Genomic DNA, 23668 nt, shown 5'->3' with positions numbered 1-23668 from the left:
TGATTTGTCTACACATAAACTGCCAGGAAGATGTTAAGACTTGCCAAAGGAGCTCAGTAAACGGCAAGCAGGCAGAAATCAGATAAAGATCAACTGTGAATTAAACCTAGTGGGGCCCTGTGGCAAAAAAAGCAAAAGAAACCCACGATTTGGGTTTCTTCAACAGCCACTGGAAGAAAAACCCCTTAAAGATGGAGTGAGACACTCCACCACTATGATCTGCTAGTTGTGGGGACCTGGAGGTGCACCGGGGTGACAGAGTTAATGCCTGCGAAATGCCCATCAGAGATGGCACTGACGGGAAGGGACCCATGCAAAACCCACACAAAGCAGGCACTGCGGGCCTCTTACCTGGGGTTGGTCAGGTTGTAGCAGGATTTCCATATCTGTAGCATGTGCTTACAGGTGAGGAGCGCCTCATCCGGGCCCCGGCAGAGTGATTCCAGCTTCACTTTGGAAAACAGCAGTCTATAGTGGGAAGACACAGGGAGAAGGCAACACAGCTCCAGCAGAGTCCCCATCCTAACACGACCAAGTGGGGGGGCTCACACCTGGAAGCAACCGCTCATTTTACAAAGGGGATGTCCACACGCCCCATCCAAGGGAAGCAAGGGCAACAGGGCCAAGGATCCCAGAACTCCTAGCTCGATACGTGGCTTTGCATAAGTCTCACCACAAAGGCAAATGCAAGTCCAACATGACTATCTGTGGTCAGGCTAAAAGCATGAGAGTGGCCAGTTTCATTCAGAACACAGGAGTTTTATTAAGAGTGTGCTGTTTAGAACATAACCAATTTATTTGTGAAACCTCAAAAACTTACTAAAAATGAATCTTTTTACTTTATTTACAAAATCACAAGGTAGATATGACTCAGTTGGTATAAATATCTACAGAGAATGCGCCACAATGATTCTCATCATCTTGTAAGTTTGAAGGAGCCTAAACGAAAGGCCCAGAGAGAAAGGCGGCCTCTGGCTCAGGCCTTCACTCCTGAACCTCCCCAGCCCTGCTGGTTACGGGTCAGGGCTTCACCGACTCACTCCGCGGTCACCAAGGTGTCTCTTCCCCACACTGGTTGCCACCGACTGTTTCTCCTCCATCCAGACTCCTCCAATTTTTTTGCCCCCCTCCCCCCAGGGTTCTGCACTGTCACATTCTACTCATGTCTCTCTGCAGACATCAGCAGGCATCAGCTCCCTTGGTCCCTGGACTCATCACCACAACCCTAATGAAAGTCCCTGCATAGGCCCAGATTCTTTCCCGATGGCCTTGCTGTCCTCTGACTCGCCTTGCTCTCAGAAACCTTATTATAAAGATCTCCAAAAATCATGTTCCTACCCAGCTTGAGAAACTATAATGGTTCTGTACTATCTGTAATAATAAGTTAATTATCTAGTCTTTAAGGCAGTGGTATCTAGTCTTTAAGGCAGTGGTCCCCAAGCTTTTGGGCACCAGAGACCAGCTTCATGGAAGACAGTGTTTCCACAGACTGGGGGTGAGAGGGCATTAGATTCTCATATCGTAAGGAGCATGCGACATAGATCCCCCACATGCACAGTTTACAGCAGGGGTCACGCTCCTGTGAGAATCTAATGCTACCCCTGATCTGACAGGAGACAGACTCAGGCGGTGATATGAGCAATGGGGAGCAGCTGTAAACACAGAAAGCTTCCCCTACTCGCCCAACGCCCATCTCCTGCTGTGCAGCCTGGTTCCTAACAGGCTGCAGACTGGTCCATAGACAGGGGATTGAGGACTGCAGCTTTGGGGCACTCCACCAACTGTCTACTCCCATCTCACCATTCCCTGCTGGGCCACGCCTTCTGCTGAACTTTTTACTCCTCTCAATATAATTCACTGGCCAAATGCTATGTTTCTTTTGTAACTCTGCGACTGTAACCCTGCCCTCAATCATAATCTCTTGCTATTCCACATCTCTCTAATTCTTCCCAAATCCAGCTAAAATACTTCCTCATCAGTAAGTCTTCCATCCATACCACTTTTACACCTTTATCTTCTCTACTCAACATATACCACACTAGCTGCTGTTTATTGTTAATAATAACAAAAAGAAGATAAAGAGAGGGAGGAGCTCCTGTTTCCTAAGGGCCAGGCCTGTGTTTGGCACTTGACACATCCTATCATGTCATCTTTGTAATAAGCCATCGTGGTAGGTAGTGTCTATCACCCTTAAATAGACAAGGAAACAGGTTTTATAAGAACGCCCTTTGGGGCTCGGCACCTGTAGCAGAGTGGTTACAGGGCCAGCCACATACACAGAAGGTGGTGGGTTCAAACCTGGCCCGGGCCAGCTAACCAACAATGATAACTGCAACACAAAATAGCCAGGCACAGTAAAATCTCTAGTAACCTCAATCAGAAATGATAAAGGGGAAATAATAACTGATCCCACAGAGATACAAGAGATCATCTCTGAATACTACCAGAAACTCTATGCCCAGAAATTTGACAATGTGAAGGAAATGGATCAATATTTGGAATCACACCCTCTCCCTAGACTCAGCCAGGAAGAAATAGAGCTACTGAACAGACCAATTTCAAGCACTGAGATCAAAGAAACAATAAAAAATCTTCCAACTAAAAAATGCCCTGGTCCAGATGGCTTCACTCCAGAATTCTATCAAACCTTCAAGGAAGAGCTTATTCCTGTACTGCAGAAATTATTCCAAAAAATTGAGGAAGAAGGAATCTTCCCCAACACATTCTATGAAGCAAACATCACCCTTATACCAAAACCAAGAAAAGACCCAAACAAAAAGGAGAATTTCAGACCAATCTCACTCATGAATATAGATGCAAAAATTCTCAACAAAATCCTAGCCAATAGATTACAGCTTATCATCAAAAAAGTCATTCATGATCAAGTAGGCTTCATCCCAGGGATGCAAGGCTGGTTTAACATACGCAAGTCCATAAACGTTATCCACCATATTAAAGATAGAGGCAAAAATAAAGATCACATGATCCTCTCAATAGATGCAGAAAAAGCATTTGATAAAATCCAGCATCCTTTTCTAATTAGAACACTGAAGAGTATAGACATAGGTGGCACATTTCTAAAACTGATTGAAGCTATCTATGACAAACCCACAGCCAATATTTTACTGAATGGAGTAAAACTGAAAGCTTTTCCTCTTAGAACTGGAACCAGACAAGGTTGTCCTCTGTCACCTTTACTATTCAACGTAGTGCTGGAAGTTCTAGCCAATACAATTAGGCAAGACGAGGAAATAAAGGGAATCCAAATTGGAGCAGAGGAGGTCAAACTCTCCCTCTTTGCTGACGACATGATCTTATACTCAGAGAACCCCAAAGACTCAACCACAAGACTCTTAGAAGTCATCAAAAAATACAGTAATCTTTCAGGATATAAAATCAATGTCCACAAGTCAGTAGCCTTTGTATACACCAATAACAGTCAAGATGAGAAGCTAATTAAGGACACAACTCCCTTCACCATAGTTCCAAAGAAAATGAAATACCTAGGAATATACCTAACGAAGGAGGTGAAGGACCTCTACAAAGAAAACTATGAAATCCTCAGAAAGGAAATAGCAGAGGATATTAACAAATGGAAGAACATACCATGCTCATGGATGGGAAGAATCAACATTGTTAAAATGTCTATACTTCCCAAAGCAATCTACCTATTCAAAGCCATTCCTATCAAAATACCAACATTGTATTTTCAAGATTTGGAAAAAATGATTCTGTGTTTTGTATGGAACCGGAAAAAACCCCGTATACCTAAGGCAGTTCTTAGTAATAAAAATAAAGCTGGGGGCATCAGCATACCAGATCTTAGTCTGTACTACAAAGCCATAGTGGTCAAGACAGCATGGTACTGGCACAAAAACAGAGACATAGACACTTGGAATCGAATTGAAAACCAAGAAATGAAACTAACATCTTATAACCATCTAATCTTCGATAAACCAAACAAGAACATACCTTGGGGGAAAGACTCCCTATTCAATAAATGGTGTTAGGAGAACTGGATGTTTACGTGTAAAAGACTGAAACTGGACCCACACCTTTCCCCACTCACAAAAATTGATTCAAGATGGATAAAGGACTTAAATTTAAGGCATGAAACAATAAAAATCCTCCAAGAAAGCATAGGAAAAACACTGGAAGATATTGGCCTGGGGAAAGACTTCATGAAGAAGACTGCCATGGCAATTGCAACAACAACGAAAATAAACAAATGGGACTTCATTAAACTGAAAAGCTTCTGTACAGCTAAGGAGACAATAACCAAAGCAAAGAGACAACCTACACAATGGGAAAGGATATTTGCATATTTTCAATCAGACAAAAGCTTGATAACTAGGATCTATAGAGAACTCAAATTAATCCACATGAAAAAAGCCAACAATCCCTTATATCAATGGGCAAGAGACATGAATAGAACTTTCTCTAAAGATGACAGACGAATGGCTAACAAACACATGAAAAAATGTTCATCATCTCTATATATTAGAGAAATGCAAATCAAAACAACCCTGAGATATCATCTAACCCCAGTGAGAATGGCCCACATCACAAAATCTCAAAACTGCAGATGCTGGCGTGGATGTGGAGAGAAGGGAACACTTTTACACTCCTGGTGGGACTGCAAACTAGTACAACCTTTCTGGAAGGAAGTATGGAGAAACCTCAAAGCACTCAAGCTAGACCTCCCATTTGATCCTGCAATCCCATGACTGGGCATCTACCCAGAAGGAAAAAAATCCTTTTATCATAAGGACACTTGTACTAGACTGTTTATTGCAGCTCAATTTATAATCGCCAAAATGTGGAAACAGCCTAAATGCCCACCAACCCAGGAATGGATTAACAAGCTGTGGTATATGTATACCATGGAATACTATTCAGCCATTAAAAAAAATGGAGACTTTACATCCTTCGTATTAACCTGGATGGAAGTGGAAGACATAATTCTTAGTAAAGCATCACAAGAACGGAGAAGCATGAATCCTATGTACTCAATTTTGGTGTGAGGACAATTAATGACAATTAAGGTTATGGGGGGAAGCAGAAAGAGGGACGGAGGGAGGGGGCTGGGGCCTTGGTGTGTGTCACACTTTATGGGGGCAAGACATGACTGCAAGAGGGACTTTACCTAACAATTGCAATCAGTGTAACCTGGCTTATTGTACCCTCAATGAATCCCCAACAATTAAAAGAAAAAAAAAAAAAGGAAAAGGAAAAAAAAATTAGCCGGGCATTGTGGAGGATGCCTGTAGTCCCAGCTGCTTGGGAGGCTGAGGCAAGATAATTGCTTGAGCCCAAGAGTTAGAGGTTACTGTGAGCTGTGACACCACAGCACTCTATTGAGGGCAACAGAATGAGACTGTCTCAAAAAACAAAAAAAGAATGCCCTTTGGTTATTTTCTGGATGTGGTTTTCTTCTTGCATATAAGTACCCTGATATCGCTCTTTCTCTCTCTCCAGCCTCATCTCCACAGTCCCTAGAACTGTGCTCTGAGTCCAGTGGGCCTTAATCAGCATTGGCTCACTGACTGCCTTTTCTATAAATTCCAAAAATAAAGAAATGTGTTTCCAGCGATTTAAAGAGAATTCCTTGACCACGAATGATGTAACATCTTATTCAAAGGTACCTTAGAGGAGAAAAGTCTCTTTTCTCTCTGTGAGAGATGGAATGATAGTGGTCCTCATCTGTCACTGCTCAAGGTCAAACTTAGCACCAAGCACTCCCTCCAAATGGGACAAAAGAAGCCCAAGGGGGTGCTAATGCTCCTAGCAGGGTCAGGGCTGCAGTGTCCCCAGCTTGGGTTTGCAGAAGTCTGGGATGGTGGGATGACAGGCCAGGTAATGGTAGGAATGTGGTCCTTGATCCACAGAGAGGTGGGCATAAAGGGAAGGCCAGATGTGACCATAGGGCATGGCTTCTGCTCAAAAACCTCTCGAGATGCGAAATTCCTTTGTAGCCTTACCAGGACTGCCCACCCAGGATGACAGCCACTCAGGGTGCCTCAAGGGGTTTTTATTTTTATTTATTTATTGAGACAGAATCTTAGTCTGTCACCCTGGGGTTGAGTGCTATGGCATCAGACTCACAGCAACCTCAAACTCCTGGGCTCAAGAGATCCCCTTGCCTCAGCCTCCTTAGCAGCTGGGACAACAGGCACCTGCCATGACACCTGGCTAGTTTTTTTTTTTTTATTTTAGTAGAGATGGGGTCTCACTCTTGCTCAGGCAATCCACCAGCCTTGGGCTCCCAGGGTGCTAGGATTCCAGGCGTGAGCCACTGCACCCAGTGCCTCTCAAGAGGTTTTTAAAGAAACCAGAAGCTGACTCCTGCTGAAAGCTTTACAAGTCCAGAATGTGGTGGGAGTAGTGTTCCACCAGCATCTCCCACCAAACTGGGGTCAGCTGGGTGACGTGTTAAAAATGGTAACCTGTCAGCATTTGGTGGAGAGACCTACTTAGAGGCCCAGATACTCTCTTGGATGAAGGGTGGTTGCCAAGCAATTTTAGCTGAGGGAGACCCTAGAACTGTGGGGAGTCCCGAGAGCTGTGCAGCTGTCACAGGCAGTGAAGCTCTCTGGGGGGCATACCAAGGATGCCCCTCAGAGCTTGTCTGCCCCAGGGAGGGCTGTGGAGGTGGTGAGAAGGTTTCCCTGCATGGCTGGCAGTGGGGTGGCTGTAATAGCAGTTAGCCATGATTCCCTTAACTGTACCCAGAGAACAGAGAGCCAGAGTACGTCTCTAAGCCTCAGCTTGGGGGAACAGCTCTGTGCAAAGCTTCTTGGCTAGAAAAAGAACTTCTAACATAAAATAACAGCTTTTAAACACTTGATTCAGGACATGGGGTTGAAAAAGTGTGGGCTGGATTTAAGAGAACCAGACAGGAAGAACAATGGTAGAACGGCTGAGCACAATTGATTGAAAATGATGGAACAGGCACTTTGAAGTGAAGAGGAACGGCATGAGGGTGAGCCTGGCAGAGAAAAGGAGCTGAGGACACAGCCGAGAGAAAGAGCGCAGCCTAGTAGGCAGCCCCTGCCCAGGTACAGCCGGTGTGATGGGCAGAAACACCTGCCCTCCTGGGCCGACTCACTCCTGCACGCACACGTAACAGCAGGACAGAAAACGCTTTCCCCCCATTTCCCCACATCTCAGCTTGTCTATAAGGCAGAAAACAATACTGAAAACAGAACAAGTGACACTTGTCATCATATTTGCCGAACTCTGCTCACACATTTCAACAATGTTCAGAAACATCTGGCTGGGTGTACGTAGCATTAGCACAGAAAGGAAAAGCACACAAACAACAATTAGCATTAATTTGCTGCAGTTAATGCCCAAAGATATTATAGGAACAATCTGATGAAGAAACCCTGAGGCCAAACAGAAGTCATGAAAAAAACCTTGGGACAAGCCAGCATTTAATCCGTTTCAGTATGTCTAAATGTCAACCTGATAAGAGAGCAGAGAAGCCAGGTGGGACTGTGTGCTGGCCACATCACGCAAGTCCAGCCATGAACTAAGATGGCTCTCCAAGGACAGTAGACATTACATGCTGGGCAAATAAATGGTCTATTTCCATACCCTACACCTCGTTCAAAGTCCATGAGCCTAATTAAAAAAATATTTTGGGCTGGGTGCAGTGGCTCATGCCTATAATCTTAGCACTCTGGGAGGCCAGGGTGGGAGGATCATTTAAAGCCAGGAATTTGAGATCAGCGTGGTCAAAAGGGAGACCTCTTCCCTACTAAAGATAGAAAAATGAGCTGGATGTGGTCATGCACACCTGTAGTCCCACCTACCCAGGAGGCTGAGGCAGGTGCATTGCGTGACTCCAGGAATCTGAGGTTGCTGTAAGCTACAATGACACGATTGCTCTCTAGCTGGGACCACAAAGCAAAACCCTTTATCAAAAATAAAAAAAAGAAACATTTTGTTCAGGGATTCATTGAAAACTTATGGAAAGTTAAGGAAGAAAATATGAAGTGACTCCATTATTGAGAACACAGATCTAGCATTTCATATTGTGTCTTCGTTATCTGGCTCCCGCTCACACCTAGCCACAAAAGGGTCTGTCCACTGGCCATCACGTGCGTACCCCTTTTAGCCAAGGTCCACTCCCCCCATATGTCACTTTCCCACATGCCCCTGGGTCTTCGCACATGCTGTTCCCTCTGTTGAGATGTCTTTTCTATCCACTCTGCCTTTTCAGCACCACTTCACAATTTGGGTCACACAGCAACCCCTCACCGAAGCCAGCCTTAAATAACAGGAGTTAAACCTTCCAAACGGAAAAGCAATTACGAAAAGCACAAAAGCTCACAACTGTGGAATAATAAACTACAAGACTTCTGCTTTCAAGACAAAATAATAATAATAATAACAGCAACTCCCAGACACTTTAAATATTTAATCACTGATTCTTAGGACAATCCTGCAAATTAGGGTGAAAATTAAGTAATTTGCCAAGTTCATACCGCTAGTGATTGGTGGAGCAGAAATGTAAACCTAGAGCCATCTAACACCAAAGCTCTGAAGGAAAGAAAGGAGGATGGAAATTTAACCGTGCCACTGACAGTGATAACGGTGCAGTGTCTTCTCATCCATTTAAGTATTTAAATACTTAAAATAAGCAAGGGTCTGTGTAGATGCTGTGTGTAAAACACAGTGGAAAAAAATACAGTACCTCCAGTGTGATGAAAATGTGTCAAACGGTCTATGAAACCAGGGTATGGTGCCCCAAGATTACATTAATGTACACAGCTATGATTTAATAAAAATAAATAAATAAATAAATAAAAGAAAATACAGTACTTTACTCTCAAAGAACTATACAAGAAATGGCCTGACCACCAATACATCCAACCAGGATGTCTGGTTCAGGGCCAGACCACAGCCCTGGAACTTGAAGAGGGCTGTAAGACAGTAGGCGTTTGGGATACTGGGGTGTAGCCCCTGGGACGGATCATGCGCAAGTCTTTAAAGAATGATCATGTATGTGTGTGTATGCATGTGTGTTTTGTTACTTGCCTTTCACCCAGAAGTCTGGTGCATATAAAATTTTAGTTATTTGAAGGACCCAGTTAATCAAAGTTTTACTTTTCATTAACACTAATAGAAATACTATTTTACTATATTTTTGATTTTTTAAAAGAATTCCAAGATAGCCAGGTGTAGTGGCTCACGCCTAAAATTCTAGCACTCTGGGAGGCCGAAGAGGGTGGATCTCCTGAGCTCAGGAGTTCAAAACCAGCCTGAGCCAGAGCGAGACCCTGTCTCTAAAAATAACTGGGTGTTGTGGCGGGCACTTGTAGTCCCAGTTACTGGGGGGTGGGGGGGTTAGGCAAGAGGATCGCTTGAGCCCAAGAGTTTGAGGCTGCTGTGAGCTATGATGCCACAGCACTCTACCCAGAGTGACAAAGTGAGACTCTGTCCCAAAAGAAAAACACACACACACATACACACACACAAAAAAAAAGAAAAGAAAAAGAAAAGAAAAGAAGCCCAAGATAACTCTTGAAATTAACAGCTATGGGGCGGCGCCTGTGGCTCAGTCAGTAGGGCGCCAGCCCCATATGCCAAGGATGGCGGGTTCAAGCCCGGCCCCGGCCAAACTGCAACCAAAAAATAGCCGGGCGTTGTGGTGGGCGCCTGTAGTCCCAGCTGCTCGGGAGGCTGAGGCAAGAGAATCGCTTAAGCCCAGGAGTTGGAGGTTGCTGTGAGCTGTGTGAGGCCACGGCACTCTACCCAGGGCCATAAAGTGAGACTCTGTCTCTACAAAAAAAAAAAAAAAAGAAATTAACAGCTATGTGTGGCTAATGTAGAGCTTAGATGGGAGACACAACTGCCCTGGGGAAGGGCTGGGCGCATGGCACTGTAACTTTTCATTGTTCGCCTCAGGAGTGAAGTGCAGTGGCGCTCATCAGGCCCAGTCTGGTATCTAATGGCTGTCCCCAGGAAGGCTTTCCAGACTCCCTGGAGACGGCCCCACCACTGCACACTGACCTCTAGCACCTCCCCCCAATTTAGCTTTATCCCGGGCCCTACCTGAATGAATTCCAGATTCTACACTTGGGTTGAGGCCCAAGATAAAGCTAAAAGGGTGAACATGTCTAAATTGTGGACTTTAATATGTCTCACAAAATTTTCTGATGAAGAACTCTCAATGAAAATAAATAAGAAAATTCTAGAGAAATACTAAAGTAATAATTCCTTTCCATCTTATCTGGCAATACAATATAAAAAATACACTTGTGAAGTGCAAGGAAGAAACACACATGTTGACACACAGAACCCTCCAATTAGCCAATCTGCCAATGCTGCGTTCACGGCAACTGACTTAGAAGTGAAATCATTGGCACTTTGAACATTTGGTATATTGCACTGTGTGTGTGAGTTCCTGAGCTCTGCCTTCCAGGGGCCTGTTCTTTACCTACTAATTGTAAGCAGGGATGCAAAACAGCTATGCAGAGAGGCATGTGCGATCTGCTCGTTGGGCAGTGTCCCTGGGGACCCTGGACACCTCCCCATGTCTCACTGCCACTGGGGAGCCTGCCCGGATGAGAGTTGCAGTGGGGCTGGCTGTCAAAATACCCGATGGAAAGTAAGCATCTGTCACTAGTACGAGAAATGACAGATCAAGCAGAGGTGGGCAGGGGGAAGAACTGCCCCAACTCGAGGAGACGGTTTGGCAGCGGCAGATGAGAACAGAGAAGTCACAAAAGATACGCCAAAAGCATGTGGTGACTAGAAGAGGCATGGGAATGTGAAGCCAGAAGAGCCAGCTGGGAATAGAGTCTGAAAGGAAAGGGGAAGCAGGCCACGTGCAGCCCGGTGCTGCTCAGGAGAGGCTGCCCTCAACTGTGTGTAACCCAGGCACCGGAGGGAAACAAGGGGCTTCTTTCAGGTTCTGATGGCTTGAGGGAAATCAGTATATATTCACTGTCACCCACATGTCTGATGGCCCACTGTGACTTGGAGCCATCAAGATGGAGAAGGTGTTCAGGGCCCTGGTGGCCATTGCCCCACTCACACAAATCTGTGTGCTTTTCTGCACAGCTGTTGTGCATCTCTTCCTACAAAGCAACCCAATCTCAGAAGGTGATGATATATCTCTGCAAAAAACAGCCTCTGGTCCTGGGCTGAGTCATTGTTGCTGAAAATCAATACTGTGGCTGGCCTGTGAGCTTCCTGGCTGGGCACAGCTCAGTGGGACCTGAACCCTGCCAGGTGAGCTAATGATGCTGAGTTTACAGCTATGCAGTTCCAGGATCTGAGAGACCTCAAACCATCCTGAGGCTCCTTTATCAACAGCTGGAAGGGACAAGCAGGTGCAGAACCAGTATGTGTGATAGTTCCCACTAGATATCAAATATTGCTTGGGGCCTCCCTAATTGCAAATATTCAGTAAATGTGACCTGATGAATGATCTAATTAGTCTACTAATACATAGGAAATATAAAATTTTGTGGGTCAGCTGGCTTACCTAATTGCCGTATTGACATGCTATTCATTGGTTACTTAGGAAAAATATAGATTTTTCCCAATTAACTCAAAGCTGGAAAAGGCCTTGCGAGATCCTACAATGCTTTGCTACTTCAGAGTGCGATCCAGGATAGGCAGCCTCCAAATCCCCTGGGAGCCCGTGAAAAACAGAATCTTGACAGAGCACAGTGGCTCATGCCTGTAACCCTAGCACTCTGGGAGGCTGAGACAGTGAATTGCTTGAGCTCTGGAGTTCAAGACCAGCCTGAGCAAGAGTGAGACCCCACCCATCTCTACTAAAAAATAGAAAAAATTAGCCAGGCATTGTGGCGGGCACCCGTAATCTCAACTCTTTGGGAAGTGGAGGCATGAGGATAGCTTGAGCCCAAGAGTTTGAGGTTGCTGTGAACTATGAAGACACCATGGCAATGTACCCAGGGCAGAGTAAGACTCTGTCAAAAGGAAGGAGGGAAGGAAGGGAGGGAGGGAGGGAGGGAAGGAAGGATCTCCATATTCTCCATTTACCCTAGACCCACTGCATCAGAATAGGTATGGAATCAGACTCCCACGTGATTAATGTACAAATTTAAGTTCCAGAAGCACCACTCTAGTTCATACCTCTCCATTCTAACTTTCAATGGTTTGATTTTAAAAAGAAAAAACTCCCAGGGGAAAGAGTTCTCATAGCCCCTGCACTTAGGAAATTTTAGGAGAATATTTTGTTCTTTAATTCAGTGGGAATTCTAAACAGCCCTTCACATTAAGCCCACAAATGAGGGGCAGGCCCACCTGTGTTGTGAACAGAATGCTTCCCTTGGTTCTGGAGGGACTCCGGGATCACTTCTGGAAGGCCATGCTCTAACCCTGCCCAGGTCCTCCTCGGGTCTCCAGGGAGGGAAACAGGGTGTATACCAGCAAAGGGGTATTATTCACACTGTCACCCACATACAGGGCTCCTCCTTGAGTCTGCAGAGCTCTGAGTAATCACCCCTCTACCATCCTAGAGTCTCCTCAGGAACTGAAAACTCAAGTCTTCTAAAACATGCAAGTTGGTAGGAAGCGGGCTCAAGACTTCAAGGGATACTTGGAATTGTGCCTGCCTATCCAAAAGATCATCAAATTCAAACATTTTTGAAATGTGCACTGGCCTAACAGAACTCTGCTAGTGGATGTCAGCTTATAGGCCGCCAGTGGAAAACCTCTGGTCAATAAGCTTTTCATGGACCAAATCTGAGTACCTGGTTTGCATTACAAAACCCAAACTGCATGCCACCCCTGGTCAGTCTGCCAACGGGACCACGAAAGAGAGGTGTGAAGAGCATGGCCCTTTTTATCAGGGCATCTTCTCTAAGAGTAAAGCCCTGGTGAGTAACTGACCTGTGGCTCACTGGGAACCTTCTGTCTGGGAGTTTTAACCACCAAGGATGTTCTAGAAACTTGACCACTTCTAACTCCCACGGTTGCTGCTGGAGATGGGGCACTCCATGCACTTCTGCCACCATAGTCTCCCTTGGCAGCGTGAGTGAGGGGCTGCATCACCCCAGCCCAGACTCCAGATCTGCTGTTCTGGGAAAATCCAGATCATGCTAATTTGGCCAAATGAAGCTTCTCGGGCTGGAGGTATCAGGAGGAAACACCTTGCTCTTCAGAGCTTGGTGGCCCTTATCCTTGGCTGGGAGGCTGTGCACGAGTGACGGTGCTGGGGACAGATCTGCGCCGTCTCTGGTGACTTGGCTGTGCCTTTCGGTATCCTAATCCTGCCTCCTCTTTATGACAGGCAGGAACTCCTGTTAGATCCCATATCAGTTACATTTTGCTTCTCATTTCAGTCAAAGTGTCAACAATCTGGAATACTCCCCCATCCTTCTCGCAGTATTTTTAGAATGAACAAACAACTGACATAGTTAGCTGGAATACATCACCTTAAGAAACCCCAGTTTGGCTCATTTTTTGTTCTCTCTTCAGCTATTAACCTCAAGTCTGATGAGTGTGGGGAGCCAGCACCTAAAGAGGAAATGACCCAGCTAGGTGGAACTGAAACCCGCTCCAGAACCACGTGATTTAAAGACCTCTCCAAACCCTGCGAGTGACATTTAATGAAGGGAGCCATTTCATGTAGTGTCATCCACAAAGCAACAGAGTCCACATGGCCAGAGCCACTTCCTGAGGGCTCTCTGGCTGCAGGCTGCTAGGGGCGGGGTGCAGGGTGGCAGGCGGCACAGAACTGCCCTCAGGTGTGGTGACAAGCTGGTGAGCCAGTGTCTTTGGTACAGTAAATGCCAGGAGGAAGGAAATGTGGGAACAGGGCATATTTGAGAAGGAAATGCAGGAGCAGGACATATTTGAAAGCAAGCCTTCTTAACAGACTACTCTGGCTAATGAAGGCATAACCTATGCTCTCTGAACCATAAGCTCTTTGATAATCTAAAAGGGAGGAGGGGTAAGCTAGAAGCAAGCCGCAGGCCTCTTCTGCTGACCTGCCTCTCCTGAAAGGCCCTCTCTGGAGGATTTTCCTGTCTTTTTTGGGGGGGTAGGGGTGAGGGATGGAATATTGCTCTGTCGCCTAAACCAGAATGCAGTGGCATCATTGTAGCTCATAGCAACCTCAAACTCTTGGGTTCAAACAGTTCTCCTGTTTCAACCTCCTAAGTAGCTAGGACTATGGGTGCCTGCCACAAAGCCCGGCTAGTTTTTCTATTTTTTGCAGAGATGGGATCTTGTTCTCGCTCTTGCTCAGGCTGTCCTCAAACACCTAAGCTCAAGCGATCTTTACCCACCACATCTGGCTCCTGCCTTTATTTCTGACTCAGCCCTCAAGCCTAACCTTCCACATGCCCCAGTTTGAGGAGAGAAGCGTAAGTGAAGAAATGAGACATTTGAGCCCAATTCCGTGGACGACAGTAGACAGAAGAACGGGAATCCCACCACGTAGACCTAGAAGGGGAGGGCCTGGCCCAGGATGTGACACCCACTCAATCCATGAAGCTCTGTGATACAGAAATGGGGCCCTCTGCTTGGTCAGGAGGAAAGTAGGAAAGAACGGGCCCAGCAGGGTGCTAGGAAGCTGAAGCTTCTCTTTGAGACCAAGGTGGATACTGCATCCCTCTGCGATCTGATGCCAAATGGGACCATGAGTCCTTGCACCACGGTTTTGCTCCTCTGAGTCTGGCTTGTTTTACATTCCTTACGTTCCCTGTCTTTACCACCTGTATATTCTTGGGAAGGGATCTGCTTTGTTTTGTGTGGTTTGCTCCAGCTCCCTCAGGGCGAGGGTGGTAGTGATCTTTGGTTCTTCTGAGGTTTAGCAGCTCCAGTGTGATTGTGTCTCCACACCCCACTGTGCACTGTCTTTGGCCTTGGCCTTCCTGGGCCTGGCATGATACCTGGCAGAAAGCAGGAGCTCTCTAACTATGAACTGGGAGAGATGTTTACACAGCAGTGAATCTGCTCAAATGAAGGTGGGTTATCAGTCCTTATTAGCTCAAGATTCCCACAAGAATACTATGGGATAAATTATTTCTTTCCTTTGCTCTCAGGTTCCTTTTTAAAAAAATTTTTTTAGCAGTAAAGTTGCCTTACTTTAAAATGCAAAAGATCATTATATATGAACTGGAATTCAACTGTATTTGGATTGTTTGATGTTTTCTTCACAGTTGGCTGGGCAACGAGCAGGTGCTTTATACGACCCATTAGCAGTAAGTAGACCATCACCATTTTATCAGATAGTGGAATTCCGCAGAGTAAGAAACAACATGAGAGAGAAACGTAAGCAGACACAAGCTTAGTTAGGAGCAAAGGCTACCAGTCTACTCAGGAGGGTCATTCATCACTTAAATGTGTATTAATGTTTGCAGCAGGTTAAGGACTGGGCCAGGGTCAGGGATCTAGCAGTTTCCAGGAAACACTTGCATTAAGTCTGAAGATGACGCTCCATACTCTGAATTGTTGAAGGAGATATCAAGGAGAACCTGGAGAGCTTGGAAAGAAAATCACTAAAATAAATAACCCTTCTAATGCCACAACTGGGGAGGAGTGGCTTTGGTGTGGGCTTTGTCACAGTCCCCTCCTGCCCCTGCCTGCTGTCTCCTACCTGCTCAGCCTCTAAGCCCAGGGCTGCCGCCCAGACCCTCTTTTCTCTACCAGCAGAGAGGCTGGCTCTCCAGCACACTCAGAAAAAACTACAAAAAGAAAAAACCACAAAATTACAGAAAAAACTTCTTCTCTGAAAAGGAAGCAGAATACTCCATGAGGACCTTACCCTGAGGACAAATAGCCACAGACATGCCTTGCACTGGTCATGCGGTCAGGGGAAGGGTGTGGGCCAGCATAAGACTATTTCTTTCTTTCTTTTTGTTTTTTTTTTTGTAGAAACAGAGTCTCACTTTATCACCCTCGGTAGAGAGCCGTGGTATCACATAGCTCACAGCAACCTCCAACTCCAGGGCTTAGGTGGTTCTCTTGCCTCAGCCTCCCAAGTAGCTGGGAGTACAGGTACCTGCCACAACGCCCAGCTATTTTTTTTTTTTTTGCAGTTTTTGGCTGGGGCTGGGTTTGAACTCACCATCTCCAGCATATGGGGCTCGCGCCCTACTCCTTTGAGCCACAGGCACCGCCCACACCCGGCTATTTTTTTTTTTTTGTAGAGACAGTCTCACTTTATGGCCCTCAGTAGAGTGCCGTGGCCTCACACAGCTCACAGCAACCTCCAACTCCTGGGCTTCAGCGATTCTCTTGCCTCAGTCTCCCGAGTAGCTGGGACTACAGGCACCCACCACAACGCCCGGCTATTTTTTGGTTGCAGTTTGGCCAGGCCGGGTTTGAACCCGCCACCCTCGGTATATGGGGCCGGCGCCCTACCGACTGAGCCACAGGCACCGCTCCCAGCTATTTTTTTGTTGCAGTTTGGCCGGGGCCAGGTTTGAACCCCCTACCCTCGGAATATGGGGCTGGCGCCCTACCCACCGAGCCACACGCGCCTCCCACAGGGCTATTTCTAACCCTGGAGAAAGGAGGACAAATTTGGCTTTCAATACTTTTCTTTACCATTTCCCCTTTTCTAGTTTTTCTATCTATCCACTTTTCAGTTTCCAAGTCATTTTCCACTGTATTTGGGGGATTTTCCCTCTTGGCAAGGATCTATGTTTACTGAAGGCAACGCCACAGACCCAAAACCTCATAGGAAGATTGTATCAATGGGTGTGGTGTGCTGGGAGGCCGATTCCGTGGCTCAGCAAGTCCATCTCAGAATAACAGTGGCTGAATGATCCAGAGCCAGAGAACCTCAAGGGTAGAAGGGCCCCCTCAGACCTTCTGAGCTGGAAACCTTCCTGTAATCACACACAGCAAGGGAGAAGTTGGAAAGCTGTTTTGTTTCTTTGTAAATCCAGTAAAATATACATAATAAATTTTTAAGTGTACAGTTTGGTGGCATTCAGTACATTCACACTGTTGTGCAAGCATCACTACCCTCCATGTCCAAACTCTTCATCTTGCAAAACTGAAACTCTGTGCACATTAAATGATAATTTCCCATTTGTTTCCACGCAGCCCCAGTAACGACCATTCTACTTTCCATCTCTGTGAGTGGTTCACCTAAGTGGAATCACTCAGTATTTTTCCTTTTGGGAGTGTCTTCTTTCACTTAGCACAATGTCCTCAATCTTCATCTATATTGGTGCATATATCAGAATTTCCTTCCTTCTTAAGGATATATGGCATTTTGTTTATCCATTCATTTGTCAGTGAGCTCTTGGGTTGTTCGTATCTTTTGGTTACTGTGAATTATATTGCCGCGAACATGAGTATATATTAATGATGTGTGTTCAAGTCCCTGCTTTCTATTCTTTGGGGGTATATATGCAAAAGTGGGACTGCTGGATCACGTGGTAGTTTTAAAAAGTTTTTAATTTTTTGAGGAACCATTATACTGTTTTCTATAGAATCTAGGCCATTTTATATTCCTACCAGTAGTAGACAAGGGTGCCAACCTTTGTGACTTTCTGGCTTTTTTTGTTTGTTTGTTTTTAAATAATGGCCATCCTAATGGACATGGAGTGGTATCTTATTGTGGTTTTGATCTGCATTTCCCTAATGATTAGAGATAGCGAGTCCCTTAATCACACGCTTATGGGCTATACCTTCTTTGGAGAAATATATATTCAACTCCTCTATTTTCTAATAGTTTGGGGGTTTTGTTGTGGAAAGTTGATTTTAAATATGCTACTGAACGATTAAATCCCATTCCACTTTGATCCATGCTGTTTGGCAGGCTACCCCTACTCTCCTTTGTCCAAAGAACCCCTTCCCCACCGGTATCCCTGCGTTAGCTGTATTCATCCCTCCCGGACATCTTCCAGGTATCAATGGATCATTTCTCTAGTTTAATGAGATGAATGGCCTCTTTCCTTGTGGTTTAACTTCTTATCAAATGCAAATTCATGTTAATTACTCCATCACTCAGTTCAGGCATAAAAATAGCCCACAACACCTGGTCTCTCTGTAATCACTAAATTAAAACAGTACTCAATATGATATTTCAACTTAAAAGGAGTTCTCTGAGAGTGTGTGTGAGTGAGACAGAGTGAAAAAGAAACACAGTCTCACTCGCCAAGTAATGATTTTTTTAAAAATCAGATATATAGTCTACTCAGGTAAAGAATAATCTTAACCATGTTTCTAGTTTATTGATGAGATTAATAGGAGAGATAAAATTAAAATCCTACTCATGTGGATTGTAAGCTCTGAGAGAGCAGAAACTTTCTCTTGCACACGGCAGTGTCCCCAACATCTAGCACAGAGGCTGGTATGGGGAAGGAAGTCAATGCTTCAAAAGTAGTTAGTGGTTAAGAACACCAATGTCAAGGCCAGACTGCCTGGGTTCCAAACATCGTTCTGCTACTTTCTGGGTGTACAATCTTGGACAAATTACTTAACCTCTAAGTTTTCTTACCTATAAAATGAAGTTAATAATACTACCCAACTTAGGTCATTCTCAGGAGGATTAAATGAATTAAAAATAGGTAAAGTGTGGGTGGTGTCTGTGGCTCAGTTGGTAAGGCGCCGGCCCCATATACCGAGGGTGGCAGGTTCAAACCCGGCCCCGGCCAAACGGCAACCAAAAAATAGCTGGGCGTTGTGGCGGGCGCCTGTAGTCCCAGCTACTCGGGAGGCTGAGGCAAGAGAATCGCTTAAGCCCAGGAGTTGGAGGTTGCTGTGAGCTGTGTGATGCCATGGCACTCTACTGAGGGCCATAAAGTGAGACTCTGTCTCTACAAAAAAAAAAAAAAAATAGGTAAAGTGTCTGTCACAGTACAGTATATAAACGTTAATTTTTTTTGTTTGTTTTTGAGACAGAGCCTCCCCCGCCTTGGGTAGAGTGCTGTGGCATCACAGCTCACAGCAACCTCAAACTCCTGGGCTTAAGAGATTCTCTTGCCTCAGCCTCCCAAGTAGCTGGGACTACAGGCACTCACCACAATGCCTGGCTATTTTTTGGTTGTAGTTTTCATTGTTTTTTGGCAAGCCTGGGTTGGATTCGAACCCGCCAGCTCTGGTGTATGTGGCTGGCGCCTTAGTCCCTTGAGCTACAGGTGCCGAGCCAATGTTAGTGGTTCTTATTACTATATGAATGACTGATTAAATGAACAAATATTGCAATATGTTCACTTCTTTTTCTACAGTTAGTTTCTGCTGGTGTAAAAAGAAATGTGATTGTCTGACAAAATTTGCTTTCACGTGCAAGAGTAGAAGACCACATCCGTACACCATGGGCCTCTGACCAGATGACCAGGCACGGGCCTCAGCATCTCCTGACGTCTCACAGTAATGGATCAGAAAAAATACTTACAAGAGTTGTCCATACACCTTAGTGACCCAAAATTTGTATGTGTAACCTTGAGAGGTTTCAAAAATCACCTTCTTGTGCTTTGTGGTAATATCTGGTGGTTTCCTAAGTGTGCTATTGATTTGATGACATCTCCGAGAGTTCATGAATAGGGGAAAGCATATATTCTATTTAAAGAAGAAAACATAAAAATTCAAATAATTTAAAAATTTATTGAAGAGTTATATAACCACAATTTGTCTCATGGCAAGAAACTTAAACCCTGGCGGTGGTTTTCCTTAGCGGCCACCATAAAGCTTGCTGAGTCAGACTACTGTGTACAACATTTTAGTAACACTAAAGTTCTCCAACGCCACTGTAAGTATGATACTATCTGGTATATTTCCCTAGAACAAAAAAATAAAACAACCGTTAGTTCTCATCCTAATTATTTTTTCTAAAAATAAATTTCAGTGGCAGAAACACCAAATCTGAGGGTCTGATCAGAGCCCTGGCCTGACAGAGTGCCTTACTATCTCTTAGGGGAGACAATCAGGTATTCCAACATCACCCAGTACCTACTTCTACCTTCTTGGGCCTACAAGGAAAAGTACTAAGATGTGTACCTTGTTATAGTTTATTTTGGAAAAAACTTAATGTCTGAGACAATTAATGTATAATTGGCAAATATTACCTATTCACTCCTTTGTTTAGATATTTAATAGTTAAACGGCTTAAAAAACACATTTTCAACAGAAAAAGAAGGCAATTTAGGAGGAATAAAATAAAGATAAGACACATACAGAAACGGCAGATGAAAGTGTAAACATAAACTAACTATATTAAATGTGCATGGGCCAAATACTCGAGAAAGAAGGTAGAAATTATTAGACTGAATAAAAAAGAAAGACCTAATTTCATGTTATCTTTAAGAAGAGAAGTAATATTTGAAGAAATAATGGCTGAGAACTTCCTAGAAACGATGAACAATACAAATAGTACCAATCTAATTTTTAAAAGCCTAGTGACTCTTAAGCAGGATTAGCTGTGTCACAGTGAAAATGTGAAACAGCAACAACGGCATTAAAAGCAGCCAAAGAGAAAAGACAGATGACATTAAAATGAACTACAGATACACAAATAGTTGCCTTCTCAACGACTACAAACGCAGCAAGATCGCTTGTACTGTGAGAAAACGAATCCATATTTTTAGACACAAACTGAAAAAGTTTGACAGCAACAGACCCTCACTAAAGTTTCTTGGGTAACCACTAACCAAGAACAATCAAAACAGAATGTTTCTTTTTCATATTAGCAAAGGAAAAAAAAATAGAATAAAAACAGAATCAATATAAAAGGAGGGAAAGAGGATAAAAAAATGAAGGTTACACAGAAAGCATAAATGACATGCTAGACACTAATACAAATATATCAGTATTTACAATAAATAGACAGAAACTCAATGTTCCAGATAAGACAATAAGCCTGAGTTAAAAAAAAAAACACACATACAAATTAGCTGTACATACTGAGCATAAGAGTATGTCTAAAACATATAAAAAAGTTCAAAAGGAATGGAAAAAGATATTCTATGCCTACATATGTGTATGTGTATATGTGTGTACACAAACATTTTTGTATATATGTATATGCACACGATGCATATACATGAATATATGTGTGTAGATATATGTATATCATACAAAATAGACTTTGAAACCCAATGCATTATGTGTCTTACAACAGAATGATAAAGAGTTGAATATACCAGGAAGACATGGCAATTCTAAATTTATATATATGCACCTATATAGCACAGCTGTAAAATACAAAAAGTAAAAACGGCCTTAAATATGTGGTGAAAAAGGTCAATCTGCCATCCCAGTGCTAGATTTCAACATATCTCAATAATTGATAAAGTGGATAAAAAAAGTCTGTAAAAATAAAGATCTGAATAGCACAATTAATAGCTTAACCTAATAAAATATATAAAAATTTACTCAACAAATGCAGAAAACATTCTTTTCAAGCACATATGCAATATTTATAAAAAGTAACCACAGGTGGGTCATAAAACAAGTTCAACCAATTTCACATTTATATATAGTCTTTAAACACAATTCGACCAAGTAAAAAGCCCCTAACAAAAGAAAAATTGAAAAACTTGCACATTTGACAATTATAAACACAGTTCTAAAACAACTAATGTGTCAAAAAGAATAATAAATTTTTTAAAAATATTTAGAACTAAACAATAATAAACATTTCACATAATGAAACTTGTGGTTTATAGATGAAGCAGTTATCTAAAGGAAAATTTTTAGTCTTAAATGCTTATGTCAGAAAATAAGAAAGCAGGCCAGGTGCAGTGGCTCATACCTATAATCCTAGCACTCTGGGAGGAGATCAAGACCCACCTGAGCAAAGTGGGACTTTGTCTCTACTAAACTTAGAAAAAATTAGCTGGGTATGGTGGTGCACACCTGTAGTCCCAGATACTTGGGAGGCTGAAGCAGGAGAATCACTTAAGCTCAGAAGTTTGAGGTTGAGGTGTGAACTAGGCTGAGGCCATGGCATTCTAGCGGGGGCAACAGAGTGAAACTCTGTCTCAAACAAGAAAAGAAGAAAGGCAAAACATTAATGAACTAAACATCCAATTTAAGGGATTTAGAAAAAGAACCAAAATAAATAAAACAAAACAGGATAAACTTAAAGAAAACAGAAGACAGAAAATAATGGAAATAAGATCAGAAATTTATGAAGGTGAAAATAAATATGCAATTGAGACAATAAAAAAGTTACTAGTTCTTTGAAAAGATTAATGCAACAGACAAATATCTGGCAAGACTATTTAAGAAAAAGGAAAAAAGGTTCATTAAACAATATTAGGATTGAAAAAGACTTAACTACAGGTGCTATATATGGCAAAAAGTAAGTAAACATTATGAATAGCTTTATGCCAGTACATCATAAATTAGAATAAATGGACAGATCTTTACACATATATTAATATTACAGCTTACATATTATTCATAACTTAATAAAATAAAGAAAATACCCTGAATATCCTATAATCATTTTTAAAAAGTAGAGAAATCTTTCCACAGGAAAAAGACCAGTCCCACCTGGTTTTACAAGTGAATTCTATCAAAACGTAAGATTCTAGGAATAAACCAATCTTAGACAAAAGTGATTTCAAAACATAGAAAAAAAAAGAATTATTCCAACTCATTTTATGAGGCTAGACTAACCTTGATGGATATGAAGACAAAAGAAAAATTATAGGCCTATTTTTAGACATTAATAAATGCAAAATTTTAAAAATAACTAGTAAACTTAATCCATAAAAGACTAATTTATCATGATCAAGTTAGGTTTACTCCAAAAATACAACATTAGTTTCCTATTTAAAAATATCAATTAATCAGCACTTGGGAGGCCAAAGCAGGTGGATTGCCTGAGTTTACAGGTTCAAGACCAGCCTGAACTAGAGTGAGACCCCCATCTCCCAAAAAGAAAAAAAAAAAGTTGGGTGTTGTGGCTGGAGCCTATAGTCCCAGCTACTTGGGAGGCTGAGGCAAGAAGATCACTTGAATACAAGAGGCTGAGGTTGCTATGAGCTGTGACACCACAGTACTCTACCAAGGGTGACCAAGTGAGACTCTGTCTCAAAAAAAAAAAAAATCAATTAATATAACATTCACAGATTAAAGAAGTAAAATCATCCAAACATCTCAATAGATAGAGAAAAAGCATTTGATAAAATTCAGTACTTATTCATGATTAAAAAACAACTCTTAGCAAACCAGAAAGAAGGAAACGTCTTTAATCTCTTTAATTATCTACAAATAAACCTGTAATAAACATTCTTAATGAATTCTACAGAAGATTGTAACTAGTACCATAAGTCAAGTTAAAAAAAGTTGAAAGATTAGAGGAAAAGAAACTAAATGTTAATTATTTCAGATAAAAGTCATTATCTATATAGAAATTCCAAACTAATTGATATATAAATTATTAGAACTAATACAAATTTAGCTGGGTCAAGAAGAATGTGCAAAAGAATGTGCAAAAATCACTTGCTCACCTATACCTGAGCAATAAGTAGGTAGTAAATTTGACTAAAAAAATTATTTATGCCTATACTGTCTACAAAAGCATGCACATTTTTTAAATGTAACTAGGAAAAAGGTTAGTAAAAAATGGGCAAAATCTTTGTAAAAAAAAATTGTAAAACTTCATAAAAATATTTTTAAAGGCCAACGTGGCGCTTGTGGCTCAAAGGAGTAGGGTGCTGACACCATATGCTGGAGGTGGAGGGTTCAAACCCAGCCCCGGCCAAAAAAA

The 23668-nt window shown here is 42.9% G+C and overlaps 1 protein-coding gene across 6 annotated transcripts in view; it reads right to left on the bottom strand.

The window, feature by feature from the left end:
* TTC7B (tetratricopeptide repeat domain 7B) overlaps nucleotides 1-23668 on the bottom strand; it is a 265477-nt gene that overhangs the window by 69628 nt on the left and 172181 nt on the right. For all 6 annotated transcript variants that reach the window (XM_053601954.1, XM_053601955.1, XM_053601957.1 and 3 more), the window contains one exon: nucleotides 352-468. In XM_053601954.1, coding sequence (XP_053457929.1) covers nucleotides 352-468 — 117 coding nt within the window. The remainder of the gene's footprint in view (nucleotides 1-351; nucleotides 469-23668) is intronic.

Source organism: Nycticebus coucang, chromosome 9, assembly GCF_027406575.1.
Source record: "Nycticebus coucang isolate mNycCou1 chromosome 9, mNycCou1.pri, whole genome shotgun sequence".
Taxonomy (NCBI): domain Eukaryota; kingdom Metazoa; phylum Chordata; class Mammalia; order Primates; family Lorisidae; genus Nycticebus; species Nycticebus coucang.
The sequence above is the reverse complement of the archived record's forward strand: the minus strand, read 5'-3'. Positions and strand labels throughout refer to the sequence as shown.